This window comes from Miscanthus floridulus, chromosome 4, assembly GCF_019320115.1.
Source record: "Miscanthus floridulus cultivar M001 chromosome 4, ASM1932011v1, whole genome shotgun sequence".
NCBI classification, from domain to species: Eukaryota; Viridiplantae; Streptophyta; class Magnoliopsida; order Poales; family Poaceae; genus Miscanthus; species Miscanthus floridulus.
In genome coordinates, this window is record NC_089583.1 from 103637819 (window position 1) to 103664992 (window position 27174).

The window sequence follows — 27174 nt, forward strand, 5'->3', positions numbered from 1 at the left end:
CGTTCGCAACGGCCACCATCGACGAGGTCCCCGACACCGTCTACGGGCTCGCGCTCTATCGCGGCGACGCCGACTCCTCCTCCTCCTGTAGGGCCTGCTTCCCCACTGTCTTCTACGGCTCCTGCCTCGTCCGCTACTCCGACCAGAACTTCCTCTCCATATCCTTCTCTTCTCGTCGGATCCGGCGTCGAGCGTTGCCACCGCCTCCCACCTCTCTCAGCCAGGGCCGCCCCTTCGCCACCCGCGCCCGGCCTGGAGGCGACGACGACGCCTCTGTTCCCCTCTCGTCGGGCCGCTGGGCCGGCACGACATGCTAAGACGCTCTGGCTTTTCAGGCTGGCCCGACCCGAAAAATGGCCCAACAGGCCGTGCCTGGGCCGTTGGCCAGGCCCGGCGCCTGGTTCGGCCCGGCACGGGAGGCACGCGTGCCGTGCCGGCCCGACATCCTCCGGGCCGTGCCTGGCCCGTGCCGAGCCGGGCCGGCCCGATGGCCAAGTATAGTCGCTTCTAGTATTACAGACACGCCACTCCCGGCCCATGAAAGCCCAGCCCGTGCTAACGATCAGTAGGAGAAAACCCATTACTCCTGACGAGTGGCCCCACGAGATCCGACTTAGGTCCGCGCCGCAGCAAGCCAGCAACGGCCAGGGCGATTTTTTTCAAAATTCCCCTTCTTGCCAGGCTGTCAACCATCTCCAGTGCCGTCCCCGGCTCACACTGTCACACACCCGAGAGCTAATTGTAGAGCTGCTCGTCGCCGTCTCGCGGCCGGCGATCGCCGCAGGGTTCGTCCCAGAGGCTCTCCGTATCTGGGCATGGTGGTCCTGGAACGCACGCCGGGCGCGGCGCCGGGGGCCGCCTCTAGCCCGCTCCGGAAGTCGCCTAGGTTTTCGCGGGAGGTGGCCTCGCCGCCCTCGGACCCCATCCTCCCGTACCTTAGGTACTCCCGAATCGACCTCGAGATTTGCCTCCGTTACTTGGATTCGCTTAAGTGTGTGCGAATCCGTGTGGGAGCTCGCTTAGTGCACGGGTGCGTCCGTGCGTGTGCTTGTGTATATGAAAGTTCCGCCGTTTGGTTGAATGTAAGCATGTGCAATTTGGGCGTTTAGTTTAGCTTGCGCGGCTCTACCTCGGCGATGCAGCTCTGGTTACTGACGCCTACCAGTACCCTTGTGGGATTGAACTAGGATGCACTAGTATATGTCGATTCCGAATTCAAATGCTTGTGAGGCTGCAATGTGTGGGACCTTGATTTCACTAGTATATGTCGACTCCGAACTCAAATGCTTTTGAGGCTGCAATGTGTGGGACCTTGATTTCGGTCTCAATTAGGCTGCATATAGGTCTGATTTTCCTCTTCTAGAAAATCCATGTACGTATTTGTGTGAGCTGTGCTTGGGTTGCTAATATTGGTTTCTGGGTTTGTATTCAGGTCTATCAGCAGGGCCGTGGATGAGCTCGGGACAGGCCCTCAGTATGACATGGCAGCCTTAGACCGGCTCAAGCATTACTTGATCGAATGCATTTCAAAATATGGGGATGACTACCAATACTCCACTGATCCACGGCTCCTCAAGATCTGGATCCTCTATGTAACCTGATTGATTTTATACATCATTTCTGATCTCATTCCTCCTAGGTTGCTGTTTATTATTTTGCTTATCTTTTTTGGGGTCTTTTGTGATTCTTGCTTTTTAGGCAGATGCAGCTGAGGACTTCCCCAGTGTTTACAACCAACTGGAGGAGAAAAGAATGTTTCTGGAGCATGCGCTACTCTATGACTCGTATGCACAGTATCTAATTGCTCATGGGAAAGTGGGTGAGGCTGATAAGGTGTACGGAATCGGTATTTCCAGGTTAGTGTGTGTGGAAAATATTTTCCGCTTGAAATTCACCTCTTTTTAAGCAGATACAACCTGATATTCACAGGTCCATGTGATGTTAAATTATGTTCTGTGGCTTAACTAGGAAGGCGGAGCCCCTTGATCATTTGAAGAAGATGCACTTGACGTTTCTGAAACATTTGGAGAATATTATAGAAGAAGCAGATGCAGAAGCACAGGTAGCGTAACCACATGCTGTGATTTAGTTGTTTCCAGCCTTCATGTTGAGCACCTCACTTTTGTATTTATCAAACCTCTCAGTATTTGTTTGTATCCATGAGTATGCTGACCACAGAAATAGCTCACGGGTATGCTGAGCATTACACTTCTGTGTTTGTCAAATAGGTCATGGACTTCGTAATTAATTGCTACCTTCATATGAGGTTCTCATGATTGACCTGTGCCATTTGATCTATGGCCATTAGGCTGGTTGTTATGTATTGCCACTAGAGTTCTCAGTGCTCTCCAGCAAACATATTTTGAACTGCTGTTAAACCTGAAGATTTTACATTCTATATTTAAAATCATGTCCATACTTTACTTCCCAAGTCTATTGATGCATTTTTGTGACCAGTAAATGGATTAGCTTACTACTGTGTAAACCTTGCATTAATTTCTATGCAGGGTTCATGCAAACCTTGTATTGCAGGGAAGAGATAATGTATAGTATGTTAACTACTTTTTTTTCCCGAACACACAGGAGAGCTGCGCATCTTTATATTAAGAAGAAAAGGCTGTTAAGTACTTATCATTTAATGTGAAACTGTAGAAATGTTCTGTTCCTGTTGAGGGTAGCTTAGAGCTTTATACTTCTAATATTAAGTCTACAAAGAAGCTGAAGCTGATCGGGTTGTTTTGTAGGCTTCATAAATGTGGCAGTTCATTTTTAGTTAGCTTGATCTACATTAAGATTCTTTGATAATCGCATTACACAGTTTAGGTAATGAATTGTAGTCCCAATCACAAATGCATTAGCTCATACATGTGAGCCAACCGCATTTATTTTTGGATTCCTTTATATCAAACTAAGGATTTTTTTTCTATTTCTTGTGTGGTGAAATGCTTGTGTTTGCACACAGTGCCTTGATGCACATTCCTGTACTTTTGATTAGTTTCCTTTCATTGTTCTGTTTATGTATTGCCTGTCGCTTGAGATTTAAATATGGGTGTTGAGGCTAATGTGTGCATTGATGTTTGCTTCATACTTGTTACATTAACTTATGCATTATGTTCACCAAAAAACTTATGCATTAGAAAAAAAAGTGTTTTCACTTTGATCCATGTTAATTAGTTGGAAGTTTGTTGTTTCCATTCCCATGGCCTGCAGTAAACTAAGACTATATGAAAAATAACACACCTCTCGTTGCTTAGACTGGTTATCACGTTTTGAGGTAGAAATATATTTGATTCTGGGTTTTCATAATTGGGATTGCATTCAGGCTTCACTTTTCTTTGATTCATGCTGTTCGCCTTCTGCTACCCCTGTTGCCCCTCCGGTAGTGTCGCCCCGTCCCCTGAGGGTGTACTCCCGGCAACGGCGTCGCCCCTGTATGCCGACACCCACGACGGCTGCGTCGGATCCAATCATCATGACACTGTCGCCGACTACGCGGGACAAGCTTCTGGATAAGGTAACAAAGCCGTAGTGAAGCTCATTCCCCAAACTGTCATCCAAAAGAGATGGTCTAAGGCGCCTTCCTCAGGATCACTCCCCCACCGAAGCAGACATGTGGCCGCACTGGTCCATGCTCTCCAGGGCCGGTGATCTCTGATGCGCAGACAAGAGTGATTCGTAGCTTGGGCCTCTCTACTGTGGAGGAGAAGATAACCAGTCAGCTCAAGACAATTACAGCAAGTTGTTTGATAATCCCCTTTCTGATGCACACCTCACTGGCTTGGTGGCCATCTTTGGGTGGAAGGCTGGTGAGGGTGAAGAGGTCCGCTACGTGGAAATCTTGGCGGTTTTCTGATTGGGCCTGTTTGGTGGCCGTTCAAAATATATTACTCATGAATCCTTCTGCAACTCTAGTTTGGAACGCCTGTGGTCTTAATAATAAAGCGCGGTTTAATTCAGTTCGGGGTGTTATCCTCTCCGCCAAGGCTGATGTGGTTTGCCTCCAGGAAACCAAAGTAACCAAGGTTGCATCTAGAAGTCAGGAGCTTTTTTCCTTGTTTTTGGCTCTGATTATGATAAGTTTGGGGCCCTGCTGGCAAGTTGCACGCATGGAGGGATCCTGATTGCTTGGAAGAGCTCTGTGTTGCACGTCTCCAGCATGGTTGCCATGGGCCTGCATGCCTAGAGTGAGCCAGGCTCGGCTGGGAAGCCACCCAATCAGGCCCTAAGAAGTGTTCCAAAAGAGATGCACAAAGGACTTAATACCCTGATCATCCCTGTTGCTTGGGAGCTCTGGAAGCACATGAACACTTGTGTTTTTGATGGAGCTCGCCCAGATGTTCAGACCCTCTTATACTTTGTGGCTGAGGAGGGCAGTTTGTGGTGCACGGCTGGTGCTACGGTCCTCCAGGAGCTTCTCATAAGGTCGCTCTCCCCTGACCTTTAGGGTCTAGGCAGGTTCTGAAGGTCGCAGTTGTCTCTGTAGTTCAAAGGCTAGTAAGACAGGTTGTGTGTGTTGGGTTTTTATAGAGGGAGACCTCTTGATGCCTCCCCCGTTTTTCCCCGTACATTTTGTAAGGTCCCCTCTTTCTTAATGAAATGACACGCAGTTCTCCTGCGTTGTTCAAGAGGAAAAAAAACTTTTCATATGTTCTATTGTGAATCTACCAGTGTTTACCGGAGAAGTTTTGGTATATGCTAGGGCAGAGAATTTGTATAGCTTTAGAAAACCAAGCACTGTTACAGAGAATTTGTATAGCTTTAGAAAACCAAGCACTGTTATGGAGTATAAACAAAGAAAAATGGGACATGCGACCTTTACCTTTTAGACTTAGCAGTAAAAAATTATAGAACCCATAAGCCTGTTAAGTATTTATTCAAAATATTATTCATTTTTTTTATTTCAAACATGCTCTGTTAAAAGTTTTCATCATTGCCCATTGTTTCAAAGTATTATTTCCATGCATATGGTTGCCTAATACCTGTCATCCAAGTGGATTAATATACATCCTTTGCTCTATTTTGTTTGTTCTTGCCTTCAGCCCAAACCATCAAAACAACAGAAGAATGAACCTTCTGTGGTAGATCCGTGGTCTGCTTCTACTAGGAACACTTTACTGGAGACAATTAATGGTGAATTGAGGACATTTCCTGTAAGTTCACTAGTAGCATGTATGTTCTCTGATGTGCTGCATGAGACTCATCATGGTTGCACAATCCTTAACAGGGCTATCATAAGAGTAACAAGGTGTACTATGGAAAGGTGCCCTTGACTTCTTCGCTGAATGTTTTAAGAAACAAGGTCATTGAGTTAGGTATAACTGTAATTATTTTGTTTCTCAGTCTTTGCACAATGTTGCCATACATTCTGAATCATGTTCCTAATTTGACTACTTGAATGTTTAATGCTCACAAGTTACAATGAGTACATTAATTAACAAATGTATCCTCTTCTTTGTTTCAATAAAGTTTATTTGTGTTGTTACAAAATGCAACTACAATTCCTTTTTGTGTCAAGGTGGTAGAAAGTATCAGATCAAAGGATCTACCGGCACTGGTGCTTTTGCTAAAGTATACAAAGCCACTGTTGATGGTAATACAGAAGAAATGGTTGCTTTGAAGGTGAACCTTGTTTCCATTGTCTCCATAAACTCACCTTTCATAGTTTGGTCTAGTTTTAAACACTGCTCTTTGTATGCAGATTCAGAATCCCTCATTTGCTTTGGAATTTTACATGTATCGCCAACTTGATCTGCGTATATCTGATATCGAGGTACATAATTTATGTTAAGAGCAGCCTCAACATTCTTTCATAAATCATAATGATATTTAACAATATACATTGTTTTACTTCCAGAGACCAAGCTTTGGCTACGCGCATGAAATGCATATCTTCTCTGATGTCAGTGTGTTGGTTTGTGATTACCTGCCGTACGGAACTCTTCTGGTATTAATTACATTATATGCATAAAAAAATCCACAAAACTATTTTTGTTTGTTGGTTATCTATTTAATGAATATGTAACTACAACCAATCGATGTTGAAGATGTGATGAGATATAACTCAAGCCTTCTGCAGGATGTCATAAATTCTCACTTAGTTGTCGGTCGGTACATGGATGAAGTTCTATGCATGTATTATACCATAGAGATGCTGAACATGCTGGAAACACTGCATAGTGTTGGCATAATCCATGGTGATTTCAAACCTGACAACATCCTTGTTTGCTACCCGAGGTAGTTATACCATCTACCATTACTGTTACCACTTTATGCCTCTGTTCAGCAGTATCTGTTTACTCAGTAATAACCATGCCATCTTTTATCTGCTATTAAGAGTTCAGATCGCAAATCTCAGATATAGAACCTGTAATCATTATTGCCATCCATGTTTGCAAAGGCCGTATCTTTTTGTCTTGTTTCTTAGGATGACATTAATTTATGAGTTCCACATACATATGAAATACTTACAACTACAAGTAGATCAGATGCAGGACTTTGTCCATGAAGAAAGCATGAACTTCATAATCGTTCCATTGGCTGGCCGTAACCCATAAGTGTTGGATTGGTGGCCTGGTGGGTGCAGAAACGTACTGATTTACTGTTCCTGCATTACCTCCGAGTAGTAATGGGAATCCCCATTTTGATGCTCTTATTCTGGTTTTTCTGCTGAGTGTTGATGTTCTGGTCTCTCGTTCTTTTGATAAATAAGATTTTTGACAATAATAGCAAACTAATAAGTAGTTAAAGCAGGCTTTCTATTTGTAAGCATGATTTTGACCCCTTTTACCCAAGGTAACTCATAAGAAAATATTTCTAATGTGTCCATTTATAGAAGCTCTTGAAAAAGTAAGCACAACAGTACTATCTAGCATTATAGCCTGTTCTTTGACTTTCCTACCCATGCTCTCGCTCAACATGTTACCTTTGTCAGCTCGTTTTATTTTGATATATCTAGTTGCTCACTAATCAGTGTCATCCTTCTCTTGGTATGTAAAGTGGAGATATCACAGAGGACACTTTCCGAAGTGAAAAAAGAGATGAGAAGAATCAGGTCAGCATATCCGTCCTAACACGTCAGAGGTATCGCAGCCCGCTTTTATGAGGCTTATGGAATCTGCATTTCAGGGGCTCTGCCTTGTTGACTGGGGCCGTGGCATTGATCTGAATCTTTTCCCCTCCCCCACGGAATTCCACGGGGACTGTGGAACCTCAGGATTCAGATGCATCGAGATGCAAGAACATAGAAACTGGACTTATCAGGTCAGGAGCCTGTACTTTCATCAGTTACTCTAGGAGTCTAAATGCCGCCGTCTGATTCTGATACAGTGCTCTGGTCTCTTCTGCCTGTAGGTCGACACATACAGCCTCTGCGTCGTTGTGCACATGATGCTACACGGGGCATGCATGAGCGTCGAGAAGGTGCCCAGGATTGGTGGAGGCTACGAATACCGACCTAAACTGCCGTTTAAAAGGTGCACTGCGATCTCTTCCTCTTTGACTCCTGCAGTCGTGCGTGCCTGGGGTTAGTGTGAAGCAACTGAGCAAGCAACTGGTCCGTCGTCCCAATGTGGTTGGATACTTGGATCGCAGGTACTGGAACGTTGATCTGTGGCAGAAGCTCTTCTCGACGCTGCTGAACCCGCCCTCGAACGACAGCGACGTGGCCGCGCTCCAGAGCCTGCTGGCGTCTTTCCGGGAGTGCATGTGCAGCAACCGGCAGCTCGTCGGCAAGTTGAACCAGATGCTGGCGAAGCAGAAGGCCTCCCTGTGCTCGTCCTGAGCTGCGTCGTCGGTTAATCCCCATGCAATGAGCTTGACAAGCCGAAACGTCCAGCTCCCCGTCCGTTTCCGGGCACCGCTGGTGCCTGTGATCCCCCATGTTGTAAGTTGTAACTCCGTCTAGGCTAGTAGGAACTGAAAGGACCTGTCACATCGCATCGGTAAGTTTATTGATGATGAAGCCTTCTCTCTCTCTCTCTCGTGCAGTCGCTTCTCTTGTAGGAGTAGAAGAGATCGCGTCCCTGATAGTTCCTCCTACCCGCGATCCGGCCCGTTCGCTCCTCCCTGGGAGGCTGGGAATGACAAAGCGTGGCGCCGTGGCCTATGCGGGCATGCAAAGCGACGGCTGCGAACAGGCTTCCGTCCCGCGGCGTGTGCGCTCGTCTTGTATCCGGTTGTCCGTGTGTGTTGGACTGGGTGACCGTGGTGTTTTCGTGGTTCATCGGCCATCTCCCGGCCGTTCGTTAAGCCTGTGGTTGCGCGGCCTGTTGCGCGTGTGTGGTGGGTCATGGGTGGAGTCGTGGGCTCGTTGGACTAGGCCACATGAGGGCTACCGGCCGTCTCAGTGGGGAGGCCTCCGGCGCGGGGGTGACCAAAGAGAGGCCAGGAAGAAAGGGTTTGAATTACGTGCAGACTTCTGTTGCCTATAGAGTAGTTTTTTCTTTCTATGTAGGTCTAGGATGATGATGCTTGGTTGTCTACTCGGCCAGTCGAAACTCGAAACTTCGCGGTACAGCATCTCTGTCAATCGTGTGGCAGGACTTCCCGGGAACGCCTAGATGGCTCTCAAATTCTTCTCGTTTCTTTCTTTTTTCCTTCGTGCATAATGTGCAGTCGTGATCGTAGTAGCAATCACCGGGACCTCAGTCTAGTCAGATCGTGGAAATTTTGCAATGGACCGAGCTAACATGCAAGTTAGCGACAAGACTAGGGCGGAGGACGGGCTGTAACGTGATCGGGCACCGGCCTATGCAAGCCACGCCAAAGTGTGGGTGAGGCCAACACTGTTTGCCCCTTGTTTGTAAACTTTGGCTCGCGCGGCCTAACTACTTGCCCACGCTAGGTCTCTTTTTTTCTCGCTAAATCGTTGGCGAAAATAGGGCCACTCTCTTTTCTTTTTGCCAAATTGGTGGTGGTGCTATAGCAGTTCAAATTAACGTGTCCCTAGATCCACGCAAGCTAGTCTATTGTAGTGGCTTGGGTCCGGGCTGATCTAGCTAGTCCCAAGTCCCAACCCCTACCGAATATGGAATCGTGGGATAGATGCAGAAGAAGGGAAAAATAAACTCCGCTTAGCTTTATTTTGCTCTGTATTTGCAACTGCTCAGCTCCTTTGTTAAGCAAACAAGTAGAAATTCCATCTTTTTTTTTGTGAACAAGAAATTCCATCTCATGTTGACTACTTAATTTTGTGTGTGATGACTACTTAATAAGATTGACAATGTGACCTATCTCGCAGACAAACTCATTTGAAGGTTTAGAAACCCACGTCACGATGACTCACTAATTTTTAATGCCACATCCCTACTAGTTATATTTTGGTGGACCCACTTATCATGAACACTAGACACATCTTGCAAAAATACTACGTAGACTTTCAATCCTACTGCCTCCATTCTAAATTATAAGTCATTCTAACTTTTTTGAAGAGTCAAAACATCTTAAATTTGACCAAAATTATAAAAGGAGTTACAAAGATTTATGACATCAAATAGGTATATTACTATTAAAATATAATTAATGAAGAATCTAATGATACTTATTTGGTATCATAAATGCTATTATTTTATTATATAAATTTGATCAAACTTGAAATGCTGTGACTCTCCAAAAAAATTGAAATGACTTAGGGCCTGTTTGGTTTCTACAGGAGTTCCTAAAATTTCTATCACATCGAATGTTTGGACATATGCATGGAGTATTAAATATAAACTAATTACGAAACTAATTGCATAACTTGCAACTAATTTGCGAGGCGAATCTTTTAAGCCTAATTAGTCCATGATTTGACAACGTTGTGCTACAGTAAACATGTGCTAATGACGGATTAATTAGGATTAAAAAATTCATCTCACAAATTAGCATCCATCTATGTAATTGGTTTTATAATTAATCTATATTTAATGCTCCTTATTAGTATCTAAACATTCGATGTGACATGAATTTTAGGAGCGACTAAATAACCAAACACCCCTTTATAATTGGGATAGAGGGAGTAGAATATAAAGATGACTAGCTGAAAGGTCCTAATGGCTAGAGGGGGGTGAATAGCCTAATAAAATTTTTACAACAACACTTAACAAAGTAGTTAGACAATTATGAGGCGAAGCAAGTGTTGCGCTAGCCTACTCAAAATGCAAGCCACCTACCACAATTCTAGTTTAGATAGTATCTATTCACACAATAGCTATGACACTACTCTATGTTAGTGTGCTCTCAAAGGCTAACTAAAGAGCCATACCAACCAAACAAACAAGCTCTCACAACTAGCTACACTAAAGAGCTTGACAACTAGTTTGCGGTAATGTAAAGAGAGTGATAAAGAATGTTATACCGCCGTGTAGATGAAGGAACCAAACAATCACAAGGATGAATAACAATGAAGACCAATCACCTCAGAATTAATGATGAACACAATGATTTTTACCGATGTTCACTTGCTTGCTGGCAAGCTAGTCCTCGTTGTGGCGATTCACTCACTTGGAGGTTCACGCGCTAATTGGCTTCACACGCCAAACCCTCAATAGGGTGCCGCACAACCAACACAAGATGAGGATCACATAAGCCACGAGCAATCCACTAGAGTACCTTTTGGCTCTCCGCCGAGGAAAGATCAAGAACCCCTCACAATCACCACGATCGGAGCCGGAGACAATCACCACCCTCCGCTCAATGATCCTCGCTGCTCCAAGCCATCTAGGTGGCGGCAACCACCAAGAGTAACAAGCGAAACCCACAGCGAAACACAAACACCAAGTGCCTCTAGATGCAAACACTCAAGCAATGCACTTGGATTCTCTCCCAATCTCACAAAGATGATGAATTAATGATGGAGATGAGTGGGAGGGCTTTGGCTAAGCTCACAAGGTTGCTATGTCAATGCAAAATGGCTAAGAGTGTGAGCTTGAGACGGCCATGGGGCTTAAATAGAAGCCCCCATGAAATAGAGCCGTTGTACCCCTTCACTGGGTACAGCGCAGGGTGATCGGACGCTCTGGTCCGATCGACCGGACACTGGCCCTCAGCGTCCGGTCACATGATTCACGCCACGTGTCCCCTGCTTCAAATACTATTTGTCAAATTTCAACGGTCATCAGTTGACCGGACGCGTCAGTTAGAAAGTGACCGGACGCTGGACCTCAGCGTCCGGTCGTTTCCAGTAAGGTTCCAAACGCGAATTTTCACAACCAGACTCACCCAGCGTTCGGTCACTTATCATCTCCTCTGTGCGCCTCACGTCAGCGTATGTCAGCACTGACCGGACGCACCCTGCCAGCGTCCGGTCGTAGAGCGACCCAGCGTCCGGTCGTTTGACCGACGCCAGTGTCTTCGCTGATACATCTGACCGGACGCGTCAGTCCAACTATGGCCAGCGTCCGGTCACTCCCAGTGACCTCCGTCTTTTCTGTCTAGGGTGCCGATGGCACCGTCGGACTGTCCGCACTCTACAAGCGGATACTTCGCCGGTGGAGTTTCTTACCCTTACTCCCAAACTTCACCACCCTTGATCAAATGTGCCAACCACCAAGTGTATCACCTTGTGCACATGTGTTAGCATATTTTCACAAACATTTTCAAGGGTGTTAGCACTCCACTAGATCCTAAATGCATATGCAATGAGTTAGAGCATCTAGTGGCACTTTGATAACCGTATTCCGATACGAGTTTCACCCCTCTTGATAGTACGGCTATCAATCCTAAATGTGATCACACTCTCTAAGTGTCTTGATCACCAAAACAAAATAGCTCCTAGGGTTTATACCTTTGCCTTAAGCTTTTTGTTTTTCTCTTTCTTCTTTCCAAGTCCAAGCACTTGATCATCATCATGGCATCATTATCATGTTATGATCTTCATTTGCTTCACTACTTGGAGTGTGCTACCTATCTCATGATCACTTGATAAACTAGGTTAGCACTTAGGGTTTCATTAATTCACCAAAACCAAACTAGAGCTTTCAATCTCTCCCTTTTTGGTAATTGATGACAACCTTTATACAAAGATATGAATTAAAATTCAATTGAATCCATGTTGCTTGCCCAAGCATATTTACCATGTAAAAAGATATGGACAAGTTTCATGAACCCCAAATGGTAGCAATTGCTCCCCCTACATATGTGCTAAGAGTTTGGATTGTAGCTTACACATATGCTTGGATAGGAAATATAGGAGTCAATGTCTACCAAATGATGCTAAGGTATAAAAGATGGACCTTTGAAGCGTGATACCAATCGGAGTGCACCATTATACCATCCTTAGCATCATGGTTAGCTTGATACCACTTAGAAACAACACTTTGAAAATGAAAGTTATCTAGTGATTTCATTTCATCATTCAATCTTACAACTAGCATACATCACACAAGCATGGATATTTTAAATTTAGAACTTATGCCATACAAGCAAACATATGAAATGCACATTCAAATGCACCATACAAGTTCATGAGCTTGCTCCCCCAACTAGTGTGCTCAAAATTTTAATTGATCCCTTTTCTTTGTCATATCTCTCCCCCTATGTCAAACTCTCCCCCTATTACTTATATCTTTGTTTCTCTCCCCCTTTGTCATCAATGACCACAAAGACTTAAATTATAGATAGGTTGAGATTTATCAATGTCAATCAATGGGGTGAGGATCATATTCCCAAATTTGGTCCAATCTAGATCATTTGCCAAAGATATTTAACTCGGTTTGATCCAAGGACAAGCTTCTTCACACCTCTAAATAAGGGTTATTTTGTACCATGTTGAGTTAAACACTTAGAGCTCATTTTCTAGATCAAACACTAGGTTTACAAGCCCATAAACATGTCATATGCTACCACTAGATCAAAATAAGCATAGAAGCAATAGTGATACCATATGAACATCAAATTTATTTGATTTTCATGAATGAGCCTAATAAAATTGAACCATTTGAAGGTCCTAATAAGATTGAAAATATGACTAGATGCACTAAACATGTCCTTTAGCAAGAATGTATGTCATGCCAAACAACTTTTACCTTGAATAGCTCAAAGGCGAGGCATGTCATATAAGTGGGGGGGTGCATCAACACATATTTGAGAAATCCAATATGTTCAACTCATTCCTTAGCTTGCAAAACCTTTTCTTATCCAATGGCTTGGTGAATATGTCGGCAAGTTGATCTTCGGTGCCTATACTCTCAATGCAAATGTCCCCTTTTTTGTTAGTGATCTCTTATGAAATGATGACGGACATCAATGTGCTTTGTTCTTGCATGTTATACCGGATTGTTGGTTAGCTTGATTGCACTCTCATTATCACATAGCAATGGCACTTTCTTGAACTTGATTCCAAAGTCACTCAAAGTGGCCTTCATCCAAAGTACTTGTGCACAACAACTATCGACAAATATGTATTCAGCTTTGGCGGTTGATAATGCAACACTATTTTGCTTCTTTGATGACCATGAAACAAGTGATCTTCTTAACAATTGACATGTGCCCGAGGTGCTCTTTCTTTTAACCTTGCATCCCAAATAATCTAAGTCAGAGTAACCAACTAGCTCAAACTTTGCTCCTTTGCGATACCACAAACCAACATTTGGTGTATGCTTCAAGTACCTCAATATCCTCTTTGTAGCCTTCAAATGACTTTCTCTTGGTGAGGCTTGAAATCTTGCACACATGCATACACTAAACATGACATCCGGCCTTGATGCGGTTACATAGAGTAGGCTTCCAATCATAGACTGATACAACTTTTGATCCACCATATTTCCACTTGCATCACTATCCAAGTTGCCATTGGTTCCCATTGGTGTGCTAATGACTTTGCTATCACTCATGCCAAACTTCTTAATCATGTCCTTAATGTACTTGCCTTGACTCACAAATGTACCATTCTTCAATTGCTTGATTTGAAGACCAAGGAAGTAACTCAACTCTCCAATCATGGATATCTCAAACTCATTAGCCATCGTCTTTCCAAACTCATCACAAAAGTCTTGATTGGTTGATCCAAATATAATATCATCAACATAGATTTATAACACAAACAAGTCTTTTCCAATCTTCTTGATAAAAAGAGTGGTGTCAACCTTGCCCATTGTGAACCCTTTAGAGTAGGAAATCCCTCAATCTCTCATACCATGCTCTAGGTGCTTGCTTCAAGCCATACAATATTTTCTTCAACTTGTATACATGGTTGGGTTTCTTATCATCTTCAAAACCGGGAGGTTGCTCAATATATACTTCTTCATTGATGTAGCCATTGAGAAATACACTCTTAACATCCATTTGATAGAGCTTGATGTTGTGGGCACAAGCATAGGCTAGCAAGATTCTTATTGCTTCAAATCTAGCAACCGGGGCATATGTTTCTCTAAAGTCAAGACCTTCAACTTGTGTATAGCCTTGTGCTACTAATCTTGCTTTGTTCCTTACTACTATCCCATCTTGATCTTGCTTGTTTCTAAAGACCCATTTAGTTCCAATCACATTGTGTCCCTTTGGTCTTTCTACTAACTCTCATACTTGATTTCTTGTGAATTTATTCAACTCTTCATGCATAGCATTTACCCAATCAACATCCTTCAATGCTTCATATATCTTATTTGGTTCAATGGATGACACAAATGAGAAGTGTTCACAAAATGATGTTAATCTTGATCTTGTTTGTACCTCTTGAAATATCACCAATGATAGTGTTCAATGGATGATTTTTTGCAACATTGATTGGTTGGAGGATTTGAACTTGATTGTTTGCACTTGCTTGATCATTGGGTTGAGATGATGTACTAGCCACTTGATCTTGTTCATTATCATGAGATCCACTTGTACAAACTTGATTTGTATCATCTTGCACATTTGAGTTAGAGAGTACTTGCACTTGATCATCTTCATCATCATTCACTTGCATAGGCTTCAATTTACCAATATCCATGTTCTTCATGGCATTTGAAAGTTGAATGCCTCTAACATCTTCCAAGTTCTTATTCTCTACCTATGAACCCTTGGTTTCATCAAATTCAACATCATGAACTTCCTCAAGAGTATCACTATCCAAATTCCAAACTCTATATGCTTTGCTTGTAGTGGAATAACCAAATAGGAATCATTCATCACATTTCTTGTCAAACTTGCCCAATCTAGTGCCTTTCTTCAAGATATAGCATTTGCAACCAAAGACCCAAAAATATGCAATGTTGAGCTTTCTACCATTCAAGAGCTCATATGGTGTCTTCTCTTTCAATGGGTGACAATAGAGGCGGTTGCTACAATAGCAAGCCATGTTGATAGCTTCGGCCCAAAAAGATTGACACACATTGTACTCACTAAGGATAGACCTTGCCATATCAATGAGTGTTATATTCTTTCTCTCAATAAGGCTATTTGATTGTGGAGTGTACTTGGCCGAGAATTGATGTCTAATTCCAAATTCATCACATAACTAATCAATTCTAGTGTTCTTGAATTCACTACCATTGTCACTTCTAACTCTCTTGATGGTTGTTTCAAACTCATTGTGAATGCCCTTGACAAATGATTTGAATATTGCAAATACATCACTTTTGTCCACTAGAAAGAATACCCATGTGTATCTAGTGTAGTCATCCACTATTACAAAGCCATATTTGTTTCCACCGATACTAGTGTATTGTGTTGGCCCAAACAAATCCATGTGCAATAACTCAAATGCTTTTCTTAGGATGGGTGTTTCCAACTTGTTTGCCGGCTTGACAAGAGCTACAAAGCTTATCCTTTTCAAACACAACATCTTTCAAACCTTTAACTAAGTCATGCTTAATCAATTTATTCAATTGTTTCATTCCAATATGACCAAACCTTCTATGCCATAACCAACCCATGCTAAACTTAGTGAACAAGCATGTAGATAATCTAGCTTCACTAGCATTGAAATCAACCAAGTATAGATTTCTCATATCTAAAGCCTTTGAAGATCAAGTTAGAGCCATCTACACTTATGATCTCTACATCATCTACCCCAAATATGCATTTGAATCCAAGATCACACAATTATGCCACAGATAGCAAATTGAAGTTCAAGCTCTCTACTAGCAACACATTGGATATGCTCATGTCATTGGATATTGCAATCTTACCAAGCCCTTTGACCTTGCCTTTGCCATTGTCACCAAATGTGATACTATCATAACCATCATTGCCATTGGTGTTGATTGAGTTGAACATTCTTGCATCACCGGTCATATGTTGAGTGCACCCACTATCAAGAACCCAATGCCTTCCTCTGGCTTTGTAATTAACCTACAAAAGAAGATCAATTCTTTTTAGGTACCCAAACTTGCTTGGGTCCTTAAAGGTTAGTCACTAAGCTCTTTGGTACCCAAATGGCTTTCTTCTTTGAGCCCATCCATAGTTTACCAATGAACTTAGCCTTCACACCATTTGTACCCTTAGTAAGCATATAGCATGAATCAAGCTTTATGAAGGATACATTAGCATTTTTGCTTTTATTTTTGCATTCATGCTCCTTATGACCCACTTGCATGCAACTAGTACAAAACCGACCATTGTTCTTCACAAAACTAGTCTTGTGAGGAGCAAATGCCACTTTGCCTTTCTTGGAGGTATAGCACAATCCCTCTTTGTAGAGAGAAGCTCTTTGGCTACCTAAGCACATAAGCAAGCGGTCCTCACCACCATAAGCCTTAGCTAAGGTGTGAGTGAGCTTAGTGACCTCCTTCTTGAGGTTCTCATTCTCAACCACTAGTGAGGCATCACAAGTGAGACCATCACTACTAGATGAGGTAGAAGTGGAAGTGCTACAAGAAGGATTAGTAGGAGCAACAATGATAGGTATAGATAGTGATGCATCAATTAAATCATAAGTTAAACCTACATCATAAGTTTCAACATGCTTCTTTTTATCTTGTTCATTAAGCAAAGTGGAATGAGCCTTTTCAAGCTTTTTGTGAGCCTTGCCAAGCTTCTCATGGGCTTCCTCTAGCCTCTCATGAGTTGCCTTGAGCTCATCAAGGGCTTGCTTAAGGGCTTTTACCTCCTTATTCAAGCTCTTGCATTCCCTTCTCTTAATGTCAAAGTGTTTCTTAGCATCTTCTAGCATGTCAAATAATTCATCCTTAGTAGGTTCATCATTATCACTATCACTATCACTATCATTTTCATTTTCATCATCATGTTCTTTATCGCTTTCATCATCACTAGTTTGTACCTTAGTGGCCTTAGCCATGAAGCATGATGAAGATTCAAAGAGAGAAGGCTTCTCATTGATAGCAATGCTTGCAAGAACCTTCTTCTTGGTGGTCTTGTTATTATCACTATCATCATCATCATCACTTGAGGAAGCATCACTATCCCAAGTGACTACATATAAACCACCCTTCTTCTTCTTGAATGCCATCTTGTCCTTCTTCTCTTTCTTTTCCTTCTTGTCCTTTTTCTTGTTCTTCTTGTTGTCATCATCATTGTCACTATTGTATGGGCATTGAGCAACAAGATGATCTTTGCTTCTACACTTGAAGCACCTTCTTGACTCTTCTTTGTTCTTGGATGAAGACTTTTTTCTTCTGGCATGGTAGCCCTTCTTCACCATGAACTTGCCAAATCTCTTGACAAAGAGAGCCATCTTCTCATCATCATCATCCCATGAATCATCTTCTTCACTAGATGTTTCTTACTTAGCTTTGCCCTTGGATGATGTGGCCTTGAATGCCACACTCTTCTTCTTCTCATCCTTCTTCTCCTTCTTTTCTTCCTTCTCATCTTCATCTCTATATGTATCATCGGTCATGATGTCTCCCAACACTTGGTTTGGTGTCATGGTGTCCAAACCACTCCTTACTAGAATAGTGACCAATGTGCCAAATCTTGAAGGCAAGCATATCAAGAACTTATGGGAGAAGTCCTTGTCCTTCACCTCTTCTCCAAGTGCTTTGAGATCATTGACAAGCACTTAAAGCCTATGAAACATCTCTGGCATACTCTCATCCTCCTTCATCTTGAAGCTTGCAAACTTCTCCTTGAGAATGTAAGCTTTTGCACCCTTCACGGCTTAAGTGCCCTCAAATGATTCTTCCAACTTCTTCCATGCCTCATGAGCATCTCAATATTCTTGATTTGCTCAAATGTTCTCTCATTAATTGCATCATGAATAGCACTTAGAGCAATGTCATTGTTTTGGAGAAGCACTTCTTCGGCCATGGTGGGATTCTCCGGATCTTCAATTTCAATTTTAGTTTCTACCACCTTCCACGCCTTTCTATTGATTGACTTGATGTGTGTGGTCATCTTTGACTTCTAATAAGGATAATTTATGCCATCCAATTGGGGTGGCTTCTTGGTGTTGTTGATTTGAGCCATTTTTACACCGAAGGTTGTTAAGCCTCAAATCACGGTGACCTCGGCTTTGATACCAATTGAAAGGTCCTAATGGCTAGAGGGGGGTGAATAGCCTAATAAAATTTCTATAACAACACTTAACAAAGTAGTTAGACAATTATGAGACGAAGCAAGTGTTGCGCTAGCCTACTCAAAATGCAAGCCACCTACCACAATTCTAGTTTAGATAGTATCTATTCACACAATAGCTATGACACTACTCTATGTTAGTGTGCTCTCAAAGGCTAACTAAAGAGCCACACCAACCAAGCAAACAAGCTCTCACAACTAGCTACACTAAAGAGCTTGACAACTAGTTTGTGGTAATATAAAGAGAGTAATAAAGAAGGTTATACCGCCATGTAGATGAAGGAACCAAATAATCACAAGGATGAATAATAATGAAGACCAATTACCTCAGAATCAATGATGAACATAATGATTTTTACCGAGGTTCACTTGCTTGCCAGTAAGCTAGTCCTCGTTGTGGCGATTCACTCACTTGGAGGTTCACGCGCTAATTGGCTTCACACGCCAAACCCTCAATAGGGTGCCGCATAACCAACACAAGATGCGGATCACACAAGCCACGAGCAATCCACTAGAGTACCTTTTGGCTCTCCACTGGGGAAAGATCAAGAACCCCTCACAATCACCACAATCGGAGCCAGAGACAATCATCACCCTTCGCTCAACGATCCTCATTGCTCCAAGCCATCTAGGTGGCGGCAACCACCAAGAGTAACAAGCGAAACCCGCAGCGAAACATGAACACCAAGTGCCTCTAGATGCAAACACTCAAGCAATGCACTTGGATTCTCTCTCAATCTCACAAAGATGATGAATTAATGATGGAGGTGAGTGGGAGGGCTTTGGCTAAGCTCACAAGGTTGCTATGTCAATGCAAAATGGCCAAGAGTGTGAGCTTGAGCCGGCCATGGGGCTTAAATAGAAGCCCCCATAAAATAGAGCCGTTGTACCCCTTCACTAGGTACAGCGCGGGGTGACCGGACGCTGGCCCTCAGCGTCTGGTCATGTGATTCACGCCATGTGTCCCCTACTTCAAATACTGTTCGTCAGATTTCAACGGTCATCAGTTGACCGGACGCGTCAGTTAGAAAGTGACCGGACGCTGGACCTCAGCGTCCGGTCGTTTCCAGTAAGGTTCCAAATGTGAATTTTCACGATTGGACTCACCCAGCGTCCGGTCACTTATCATCTCCTCTGTGCGCCTCACGTCAGCGTACGTCAGCACTGACCGGATGCACCCTGCCAGTGTCTGGTCGTAGAGCGACCCAGCATCTGGTCATTTGACTGACGCTAGCATCTTTGCTGATACATCTGACCGGACGCGCCGGTCCAACTGTGGCCAGCGTCCGGTCACTCCTAGTGACCCCCGTCTTTTCTATCTAGGGCACCGGTGGAGTTTCTTACCCTTGCTCCCAAACTTCACCACCCTTGATCAAGTATGCCAACCACCAAGTGTATGACCTTGTGCACATGTGTTAGCATATTTTCACAAACATTTTAAGGGTGTTAGCACTCCACTAGATCCTAAATGCATATGCAATGAGTTAGAGCATCTAGTGGCACTTTGATAACCGCATTCTGATACTTGTTTCACCTCTCTTGATAGTACGGCTATCAATCCTAAATGTGATCACACTCTCTAAGTGTCTTGATCACCAAAACAAAATAGCTCATATGGTTTATACCTTTGCCTTGAGCTTTTTGTTTTTCTCTTTCTTCTTTCCAAGTCCAAGCACTTGATCATCATCATAGCATCATCATCATGTTATGATCTTCATTTGCTTCACTACTTGGAGTGTGCTACCTATCTCATGATCACTTGATAAACTAGGTTAGCACTTAGGGTTTTATCAATTCACCAAAACCAAACTAGAGCTTTCACTAGCACCTCACCTGTGATGATACCAAGACCCTCTTTGGTATGACTTGTTTTGGCTTCGGTCTCTACTCATGGTACAATCCGATAGTGTCTTGTTACGCGCTATGAAGTGGCTTTGGTTTCATTCTAAATGAATTAAATGAATTGGCTCTACTATGTTAGATGAACAATGATAGAGTGGTGGTAAAACGTGGAATAATGTAATGGACCACCACTGCTAGCTAGCCTGGTCTGATTGCATTGCCGAGATGACCCACTATCGGAGCCGGCTTCTTTGCCAAGTGTCCCCTACTTTGTCGAGTGTTTTTTATCGGACGCTTGACAAAAAGGTTATTTGTCGAGTGCCAGAGAGAAAGCACTTGGCAAACAACTGGCACTCAGCAAAGAGGTAGTTTGCCGAGTGCTTGGCTTCTTTGTCAAGTGTCCCATACTTTGTCGAGTGTTTTTTATCAGACGCTCGACAAAAAGGTTATTTGTCGAGTGCCAGAGAGAAAGCACTTGGCAAACAACTGGCACTCGGCAAAGAGGTAGTTTGCCGAGTGCCGAGCACTTGACAAACCAGAACACTCAACAAAGGGCTGTCGCCGTTAACAACTGGCAGCCGCCGTTAACTCTTTGCCGAGTGTCTTCTCCTGACACTCGGTAAAGCACTAATTTGCCGAGTGTCATTTTTTGACACTCGGCAAACCATATTTTTTCACTTTTGACCTCCAAACTTTTTCTGCAATCCTCATACAATACCTGGTACTCCATGTTCTAATGTGGCACATTTCTCAGGACTTTTCTATATTTATTTCATTTAATTGAATTTTCTTGGATAATTCAAATTATAATTGCTAGTCATTTGAATAATGAAAAAAATGAATGGAAAAATGATATTCATGTTATTTAGTATAATGTGAGGCCGTATCCAAGAACATACCACCAATTTTGAACATCTTGTTCATGAAACATGACCACAAACTTGCGATCGAGTTGTTTTTAAATTCTATAAAAGCAAACAAAGACTAAAAATCTTGAAACTTGTCGAGATATCATGATATCATATGTGGAGGCTGTGATAAAAAAGTGAGAAGGTTTCGTGCAAGTTGTGACATATGATCTTGTTTGCTTTTTATAGAATTTTTCCATTCATTTATTTCATTATTCGAATGACTAGCAGTTATAATTTGAATTATCCAAGAAAATTCAATTAAATAAAATAAATTAAAGAAATATAGAAAAAGTCTGAGAAATGTGCCACATTGGAACATGGAGTACCAGGTATTGTATGAGGACCCTACAGAAAAAGTTTGGAGGTCAAAAGTGAAAAAAAAATATGGTTTGCCGAGTGTCAAAAAACGACACTCGGCAAATCAGCGCTTTGCTGAGTGTCAGGAAAAGACACTCGACAAAGGGAATTTTTTTTTTAAAAACCCCTCTTTGCCGAGTGCCAGTCCGGGTGGCACTCGGCAAAGAATAAAAAAAAATAAAAAAAAATACTTTGCCGAGTGCCAGATCAGGGGCACTCGGCAAAGGGGGGATTTAACCCCACCGGCCTAGCCTGGCCCACACACACCGCACACACGCACATAGGCACCGCCGCCACCGCCCCCCACCCGTGCCTGCGCCAGCGCCGCCCCCCACGCCGCGCTGCCGGAGGAGGAGGAGAAAGAGAGGAGGAGGAAAGGAGGAGAGGAGGAAGGAGAAAGAAGGAGGAAGAGAAGTAGGAGGAGGAAGAAGGAGGAAGGAGGAAGAAGGAGGAGGAGGAGGAGGGGGCGCTCTGGCCACCTGTTGCCACATCCCCGGCTGCTTCCCCAGCCGTCGCCTTGTCCACCGGCGCCCTAGGCCCCTTCACCACCACCGCCCTACGACGCCCACTAGGTATGCCCTACCGTCATCGTAGTAGTAGTATTACTAGTAGTTGCGGTAGTAGTAGTGGTACAGTAGCAGTGGTGGTAGTCGTAGGAGTCGTAGTAGTGGTTGTGACATTGTTATATATATGTTGTTGGATATAATCTTGTGCATGTCGGCCATCGTGCCGTTCATATATATGTGCATGTCGACCATCGTGCCGTTGGTTTTCTTGCAGGTTTTGGAAACCTCACCGTGCAGGGGAGGTGCTGTCGAAATTTTGTATTGATAGTTTTATGTTTCTTCCCATCGGAGTGGAGCCAGAGTACCTCGGCGACCCCGATCACCTTCCTCGCTGTTGCAGGTCTGCCTACACTGTGTTGCCTCGCCACTGCACCGACCCACCATGGCCCCGCTAGCCTAACTCCACCGCCACCCTAGGTATAACCCCTCTTTCCGTATCATGGTCGTAGATCACGTAACCTAGTTAGGCATCTCCCATTCGAAAGTGATACGGTTGGAAATATGTAGATATTTCCATATCTAAAACTGTATATGTTTCAAATTGTCCACGTTTTTTGGATAGCCCGCGGATGCGTAGGTGGGGTTAGTTTCCATGGTCTGCTCTGATCCGAGATAGAGTTTCGGCATCATCTCCCTATTGTTCTCCAGATACACACTCTCCCCTGGTAGGACGTGTATTTGGAGAATAGCGGGGAGGTGTTGCCAAAATTCTATCTCGGGTAGGAGTAGAGCATAGAAACAAACCTCATCTATGGATCTGCGGGTGGGATTAGGACCTATCCTCATCTATTAGATAGTAGGAATGTCATGTAGATGCAATTGATGTTTATATTACTCGCCGCTATATATATTAGAGGATGGAGGACCGTGAGTGGATGTACACTGGCCACGCAAGTCAGGGTCAGGTCACCAATGAATGAATCGACAAGACCAATGCTTTCTTGGAATGGGCATTTGGCGTGGCTGCTAAAGGAGCGAGTAAAATTTGTTGTCTCTGCAGCAAATGTGCAAACAGGAAAAGACAAATGAAGGTCATGGGGAACATCTTTGGAAGAATGGATTTACGACAGACTATACCCGGTGGGTCTACCATGGTGAAGCCGATCGTATGAGAGAGGAGGTGGTGAGACCACGTGTCGAGGATTATGATGCTGATGCCGGGGTAGCAGACATGTTAAATGACTATCATGAGGCACAATTCGCTGAAGGACATACGGAGGAGGAGCCAGAGGCAACCACAAAGGCGTTCTATGACATGTTTGCTATGGCACAAAACCCCCTTCACGGCCAGACAAAGGTTTCTCAACTGGATGTCATTGGACATATAATGGCGTTAAAGTCCTAGTATAGCCTAAGTCGAGACGCCTTCGATGGTATGTTGACAGTTATTGGCAGCCTACTTCCAGAGGGCACCTTCTACCAAAGAGCATGCACGAGTCACAGAAACTCCTTTGTGCACTTAACATGTCATATAAGCAGATACATGCTTGCCCAAAGGGGTACATCCTATTTAGAAAAGAATACATGGAAGCAAAGTACTGTCCAAAGTGTAAATCCTCTAGGTTCCTAGAGGTAGATTCTGGTGATGGCCAGAAGAGGCAGCTTGACATTCCCGTGACAATCCTACAGAACCTTCTGTTCATATCGAGGATCCAACGACTATACATGACCGAGGAATCCGCTAAACAGATGACATGACATAAAAATGGCAAATGATACAATCCTGACAGGATGGTACATGCATCTGATGGTGAAGCATGGACCCACTTTGATGGCATTCATCATGAGAAAGCTAAAGAGGCTCATAATGTACGTCTTGCACTGGCAACAGATGGGTTCAATCCTTATGGGATGATGGCTGCCCCATACATATGTTGGCCCATGTTCGTTATCCCCCTCAATCTCTCCCCGACATATGCTTTCAACGACAGAACGTATTCTTGTTGTTGATAATTCCTGGACACCCAAGGAATAATATGGGTGTGTTCATGGAGCCTGTGATTGATGAATTGGTCCATGCTTGGGAGGAAGGGGTATGGACATACGACCGAGCTACAAAGAAAAACTTCAAAATGCATGTTTGGTATCACTACTCCCTGCATGACTTCCTGGCGTATGGGATATTCTACGCCTTGTGTGTTCACGGGAAGTTCCCATGCCCAGTATGCAAGGAAGGTCTGAGGTTCATTTGGTTGCAGAAGGGTGGCAAGTATTCATTGTTCGACAAACATTGACAATTCCTCCCTCTTGACCATGCATTCAGATGAGACATCAAGAACTTCACGAAAGGTGTCATAGTGACAGACCCTGCACCACTGATAATGACTGGTGCCGCGGTTCATGAACAGATAGATGGTCTCATGGTCAATCTAGAAGGTGGTTTTGTGGGATATGGTGAGCAACATATGTGGACTCATAAGTCGGGCTTGACTCGGCTCCCCTATTTTGATGAGCTTCTCCTTCCACACACATTGATGGAATGCACACTGAAAAGAATGTCGCCAAGGCACTTTGGGCAACAATCATGGACATTCCTGACAAGTCAAAGGACAACGTTAAGGCTAGAGTTGATCTGACAATGTTATGCGATAGACCAAACCAACATATGAAGCCTCCTAGTCACGGCAAGACATGGAGAAGGCCTAAGGCTGATTTTGTCTTGAGCAAGCCCCAAAAGAGGGAAGTACTAGAATAGATCCAAACGTTAATATTCCCTGATGGATATGCAGCTAATCTGAGGAGGGAAGTGAACTTATCTACTATGTGAGTCTTAGGGATGAAGAGTCATGACTACTACATATGGATTGAGCGGCTTCTTCCGATAATGGTTTGAGGCTATGTCCCTGAGCATGTCTGGCTAGTGCTAGCAGAGTTGAGCTATTTCTTTCAGCCATCTTTGTGCCAAGGAGTTATCTCGGACCGTGATTGCTGACTTGGAAAGAATGGCACATGTGTTGCTCTATAAGTTAGAGAAGATCTTTCCACCCTACTTCTTCAATCCGATGCAGCATTTGATTTTGCACCTCCCGTATGAGGCACGAAGGGGGGGGCCTTGTAGGGCCGTTGGTGCTATCTAATCGAGAGATGTCTAAAGGTTCTTCGAAAGAAATAGTAGAAATAAATGCAAAATCAAGGCTTCCATTGTAGAGGCATATATTCTGGAGGAGGTGGCGAACTTCACAACAACATACTATGGTGACAACCTCCCTAGCGTGCATAATCCACCCCCTCGTTACAATGCTGGCGAAAATGAATCGAACCTCAGCCTTTTCCGAGGGCAACTCGGAAGCACAAGTGCATCAACCCCCAAGACCTTGAATCATGAAGAGTGGCGCCATATCATGCTATACGTGTTGACCAACCTTGATGAAGTGGCGCCGTACATGCAGTAAGTTCTCAACGAACTTGTTAAATATGTCGTCGCTATTCTGCATCCAACCCCCTTGTTTCTTGTTGGTACAGGGAATTTCTTCATGAATTCTGGTATCAATCAAGGGATCCTACCCCGCAGCAGCTAGATACCCTTCTTAGACAGGGTGAGGGAAATGGAATGTCCAATTTCATTTCTTGGTTCAAACGGAAGGTACCATCCAATTTAGCTTGTACTTAGTTTGACATTCCAAGTTACTCGTATGTGCGAATAATATAATGATGTATCCTGCTTGAGCTTGCAGAGACAGAGGGATGCGTCTATGCGTGCCGAGTTAAGACAGGTTGCCGATGGCTTTGCCTATAGGGTTAGGTCATTTTTTGGTTATGCCATGAATGGATATCACTTTCGCACAACAAGCTACGAGCAGAGTTGACCCAATCAAAGAACCACAAGTTCTAGAGTTTTTACGCCTGACATTGATGAGGTCGAGTATTATGGAAGAATTGAAGAAATATACGAACTCAAGTTTTATGGTTCCAAACCTTTTAATCCTGTCATATTCAAATGCCATTGGTTTGATCTTGAAGTAACGAGACGGACATATTCTAATCTTGGGCTAGTCAAAATTCGACATGATTCCGTCTTACTAGGAGACGATGTCTATATTATGGCCCAACAGGCCACGAAAGTTTATTATCTCCCATATGTGTGTCAAACCAAAAGGCATCTTAAGGGTTGGGATATTGTGCACAGGGTATCTCCATATGGTAAAGTGCCCGTCCCAAACGATGAGGATTACAACTTAGACCCAAACACATATGACAGAGAATTCTTTCAAGAAGAGGGACTAGAAGAGAGGTTTGAGATAGACTTAACCAAAGCGATCGGAATGGAAGTAGACATTGAAATGGTTATTGAAGAGGATGCTGGAGATGAGGTGCAAAATGTGAAGGACTTACAAATGCTTGAGCGATTACATTTAGACAATGGCAATGGCAACATTGCTCATTCAGATAGTGTTGATTATTTCGACATGATTGATAGTGATGATGAGACTTATGATCCAGCTAATCCCGATCATGAAGATTATTTCTAATACATGTAATACTATGTTATTTTGTAATTAAGTTTTGTTTATTTTTGCATCTCTTTCTAAGTACTTCTTGTTTATCTATGCTTATTGGTTTACTCTTTTTAATTGCAGATGATTGAACAAAGATGGTGGGCGGTGGGATGAGGAAGCTAGCGTCCTTGTACAGAAGGACAACGACCGCTACACTGAGGGAGAGTAGGAGGAGGAGCAGCCGCAGGAGGGAGCCATCGCCTGCCGCCTCATCGCATGAGGAGGAAGAGGAGCAGGTGCCCTAGGAGGACGCCGAGGAGGCGCAGGAGGAGGCGCTGGAGGACGCGCTGGAGGACGATGATACAGCAGGGGGTTTCGCTTCCTCTAGTTCATCGAGCGTCTACTTGCGAGGTCCCGTGAGCCTTCCTCAGCGACCGATACCTCATGAGAGATGCCCGCTGATTCGACCCTGAGGGGGAAAAGTAAGTAACTTTAGATGTTATCATTACTTTATATGATATGTTGAAAATCAAAATAGAAACTAATAATTTTTATTAATCACTTGGGCAGGAACTGGACGATTGTGGTGAGTGGAGGTGCTCACACACGCCAAGTCAATGGCATCCTCAG

At 43.6% G+C, this 27174-nt stretch overlaps 1 protein-coding gene across 2 annotated transcripts; it reads left to right on the top strand.

Moving 5' to 3' along the window:
• The first annotated feature begins 643 nt into the window (after positions 1–643).
• On the top strand, positions 644–7972 carry LOC136552410 (mitotic checkpoint serine/threonine-protein kinase BUB1-like). Of its 2 annotated transcripts, XM_066543971.1 has the most exons (15): positions 644–940; positions 1433–1592; positions 1699–1856; positions 1969–2062; positions 3323–3514; positions 5040–5150; positions 5225–5312; positions 5516–5619; positions 5699–5770; positions 5855–5944; positions 6077–6234; positions 6997–7051; positions 7126–7260; positions 7351–7472; positions 7591–7972. In XM_066543971.1, the coding sequence occupies exons 1-15, from the start codon at positions 816–818 to the stop codon at positions 7778–7780; spliced, it is 1854 nt and encodes a 617-aa protein (XP_066400068.1). In that variant the 5' UTR covers positions 644–815; the 3' UTR covers positions 7781–7972. The 2 variants fall into 2 exon arrangements, with proteins under 2 accessions (XP_066400068.1, XP_066400069.1); XM_066543972.1 differs by lacking the exon at positions 3323–3514 and having other exon boundaries at positions 645–940.
• The last annotated feature ends 19202 nt before the right edge of the window (positions 7973–27174 follow it).

What these genes read in the sequence shown, in the direction of transcription:
- LOC136552410 (XM_066543971.1), top strand. Translation starts at nt 816, where the DNA reads ATGGTGGTCCTGGAACGCACGCCGGGCGCGGCGCCGGGGGCCGCCTCT. An exon ending in AAACAAGGTCATTGAGTTAG is followed by an intron (nt 5,313 to 5,515) that starts GTATAACTGTAA and finishes TTTTGTGTCAAG; the next exon opens with GTGGTAGAAAGTATCAGATC. An exon ending in ATAGAAACTGGACTTATCAG is followed by an intron (nt 7,261 to 7,350) that starts GTCAGGAGCCTG and finishes TTCTGCCTGTAG; the next exon opens with GTCGACACATACAGCCTCTG.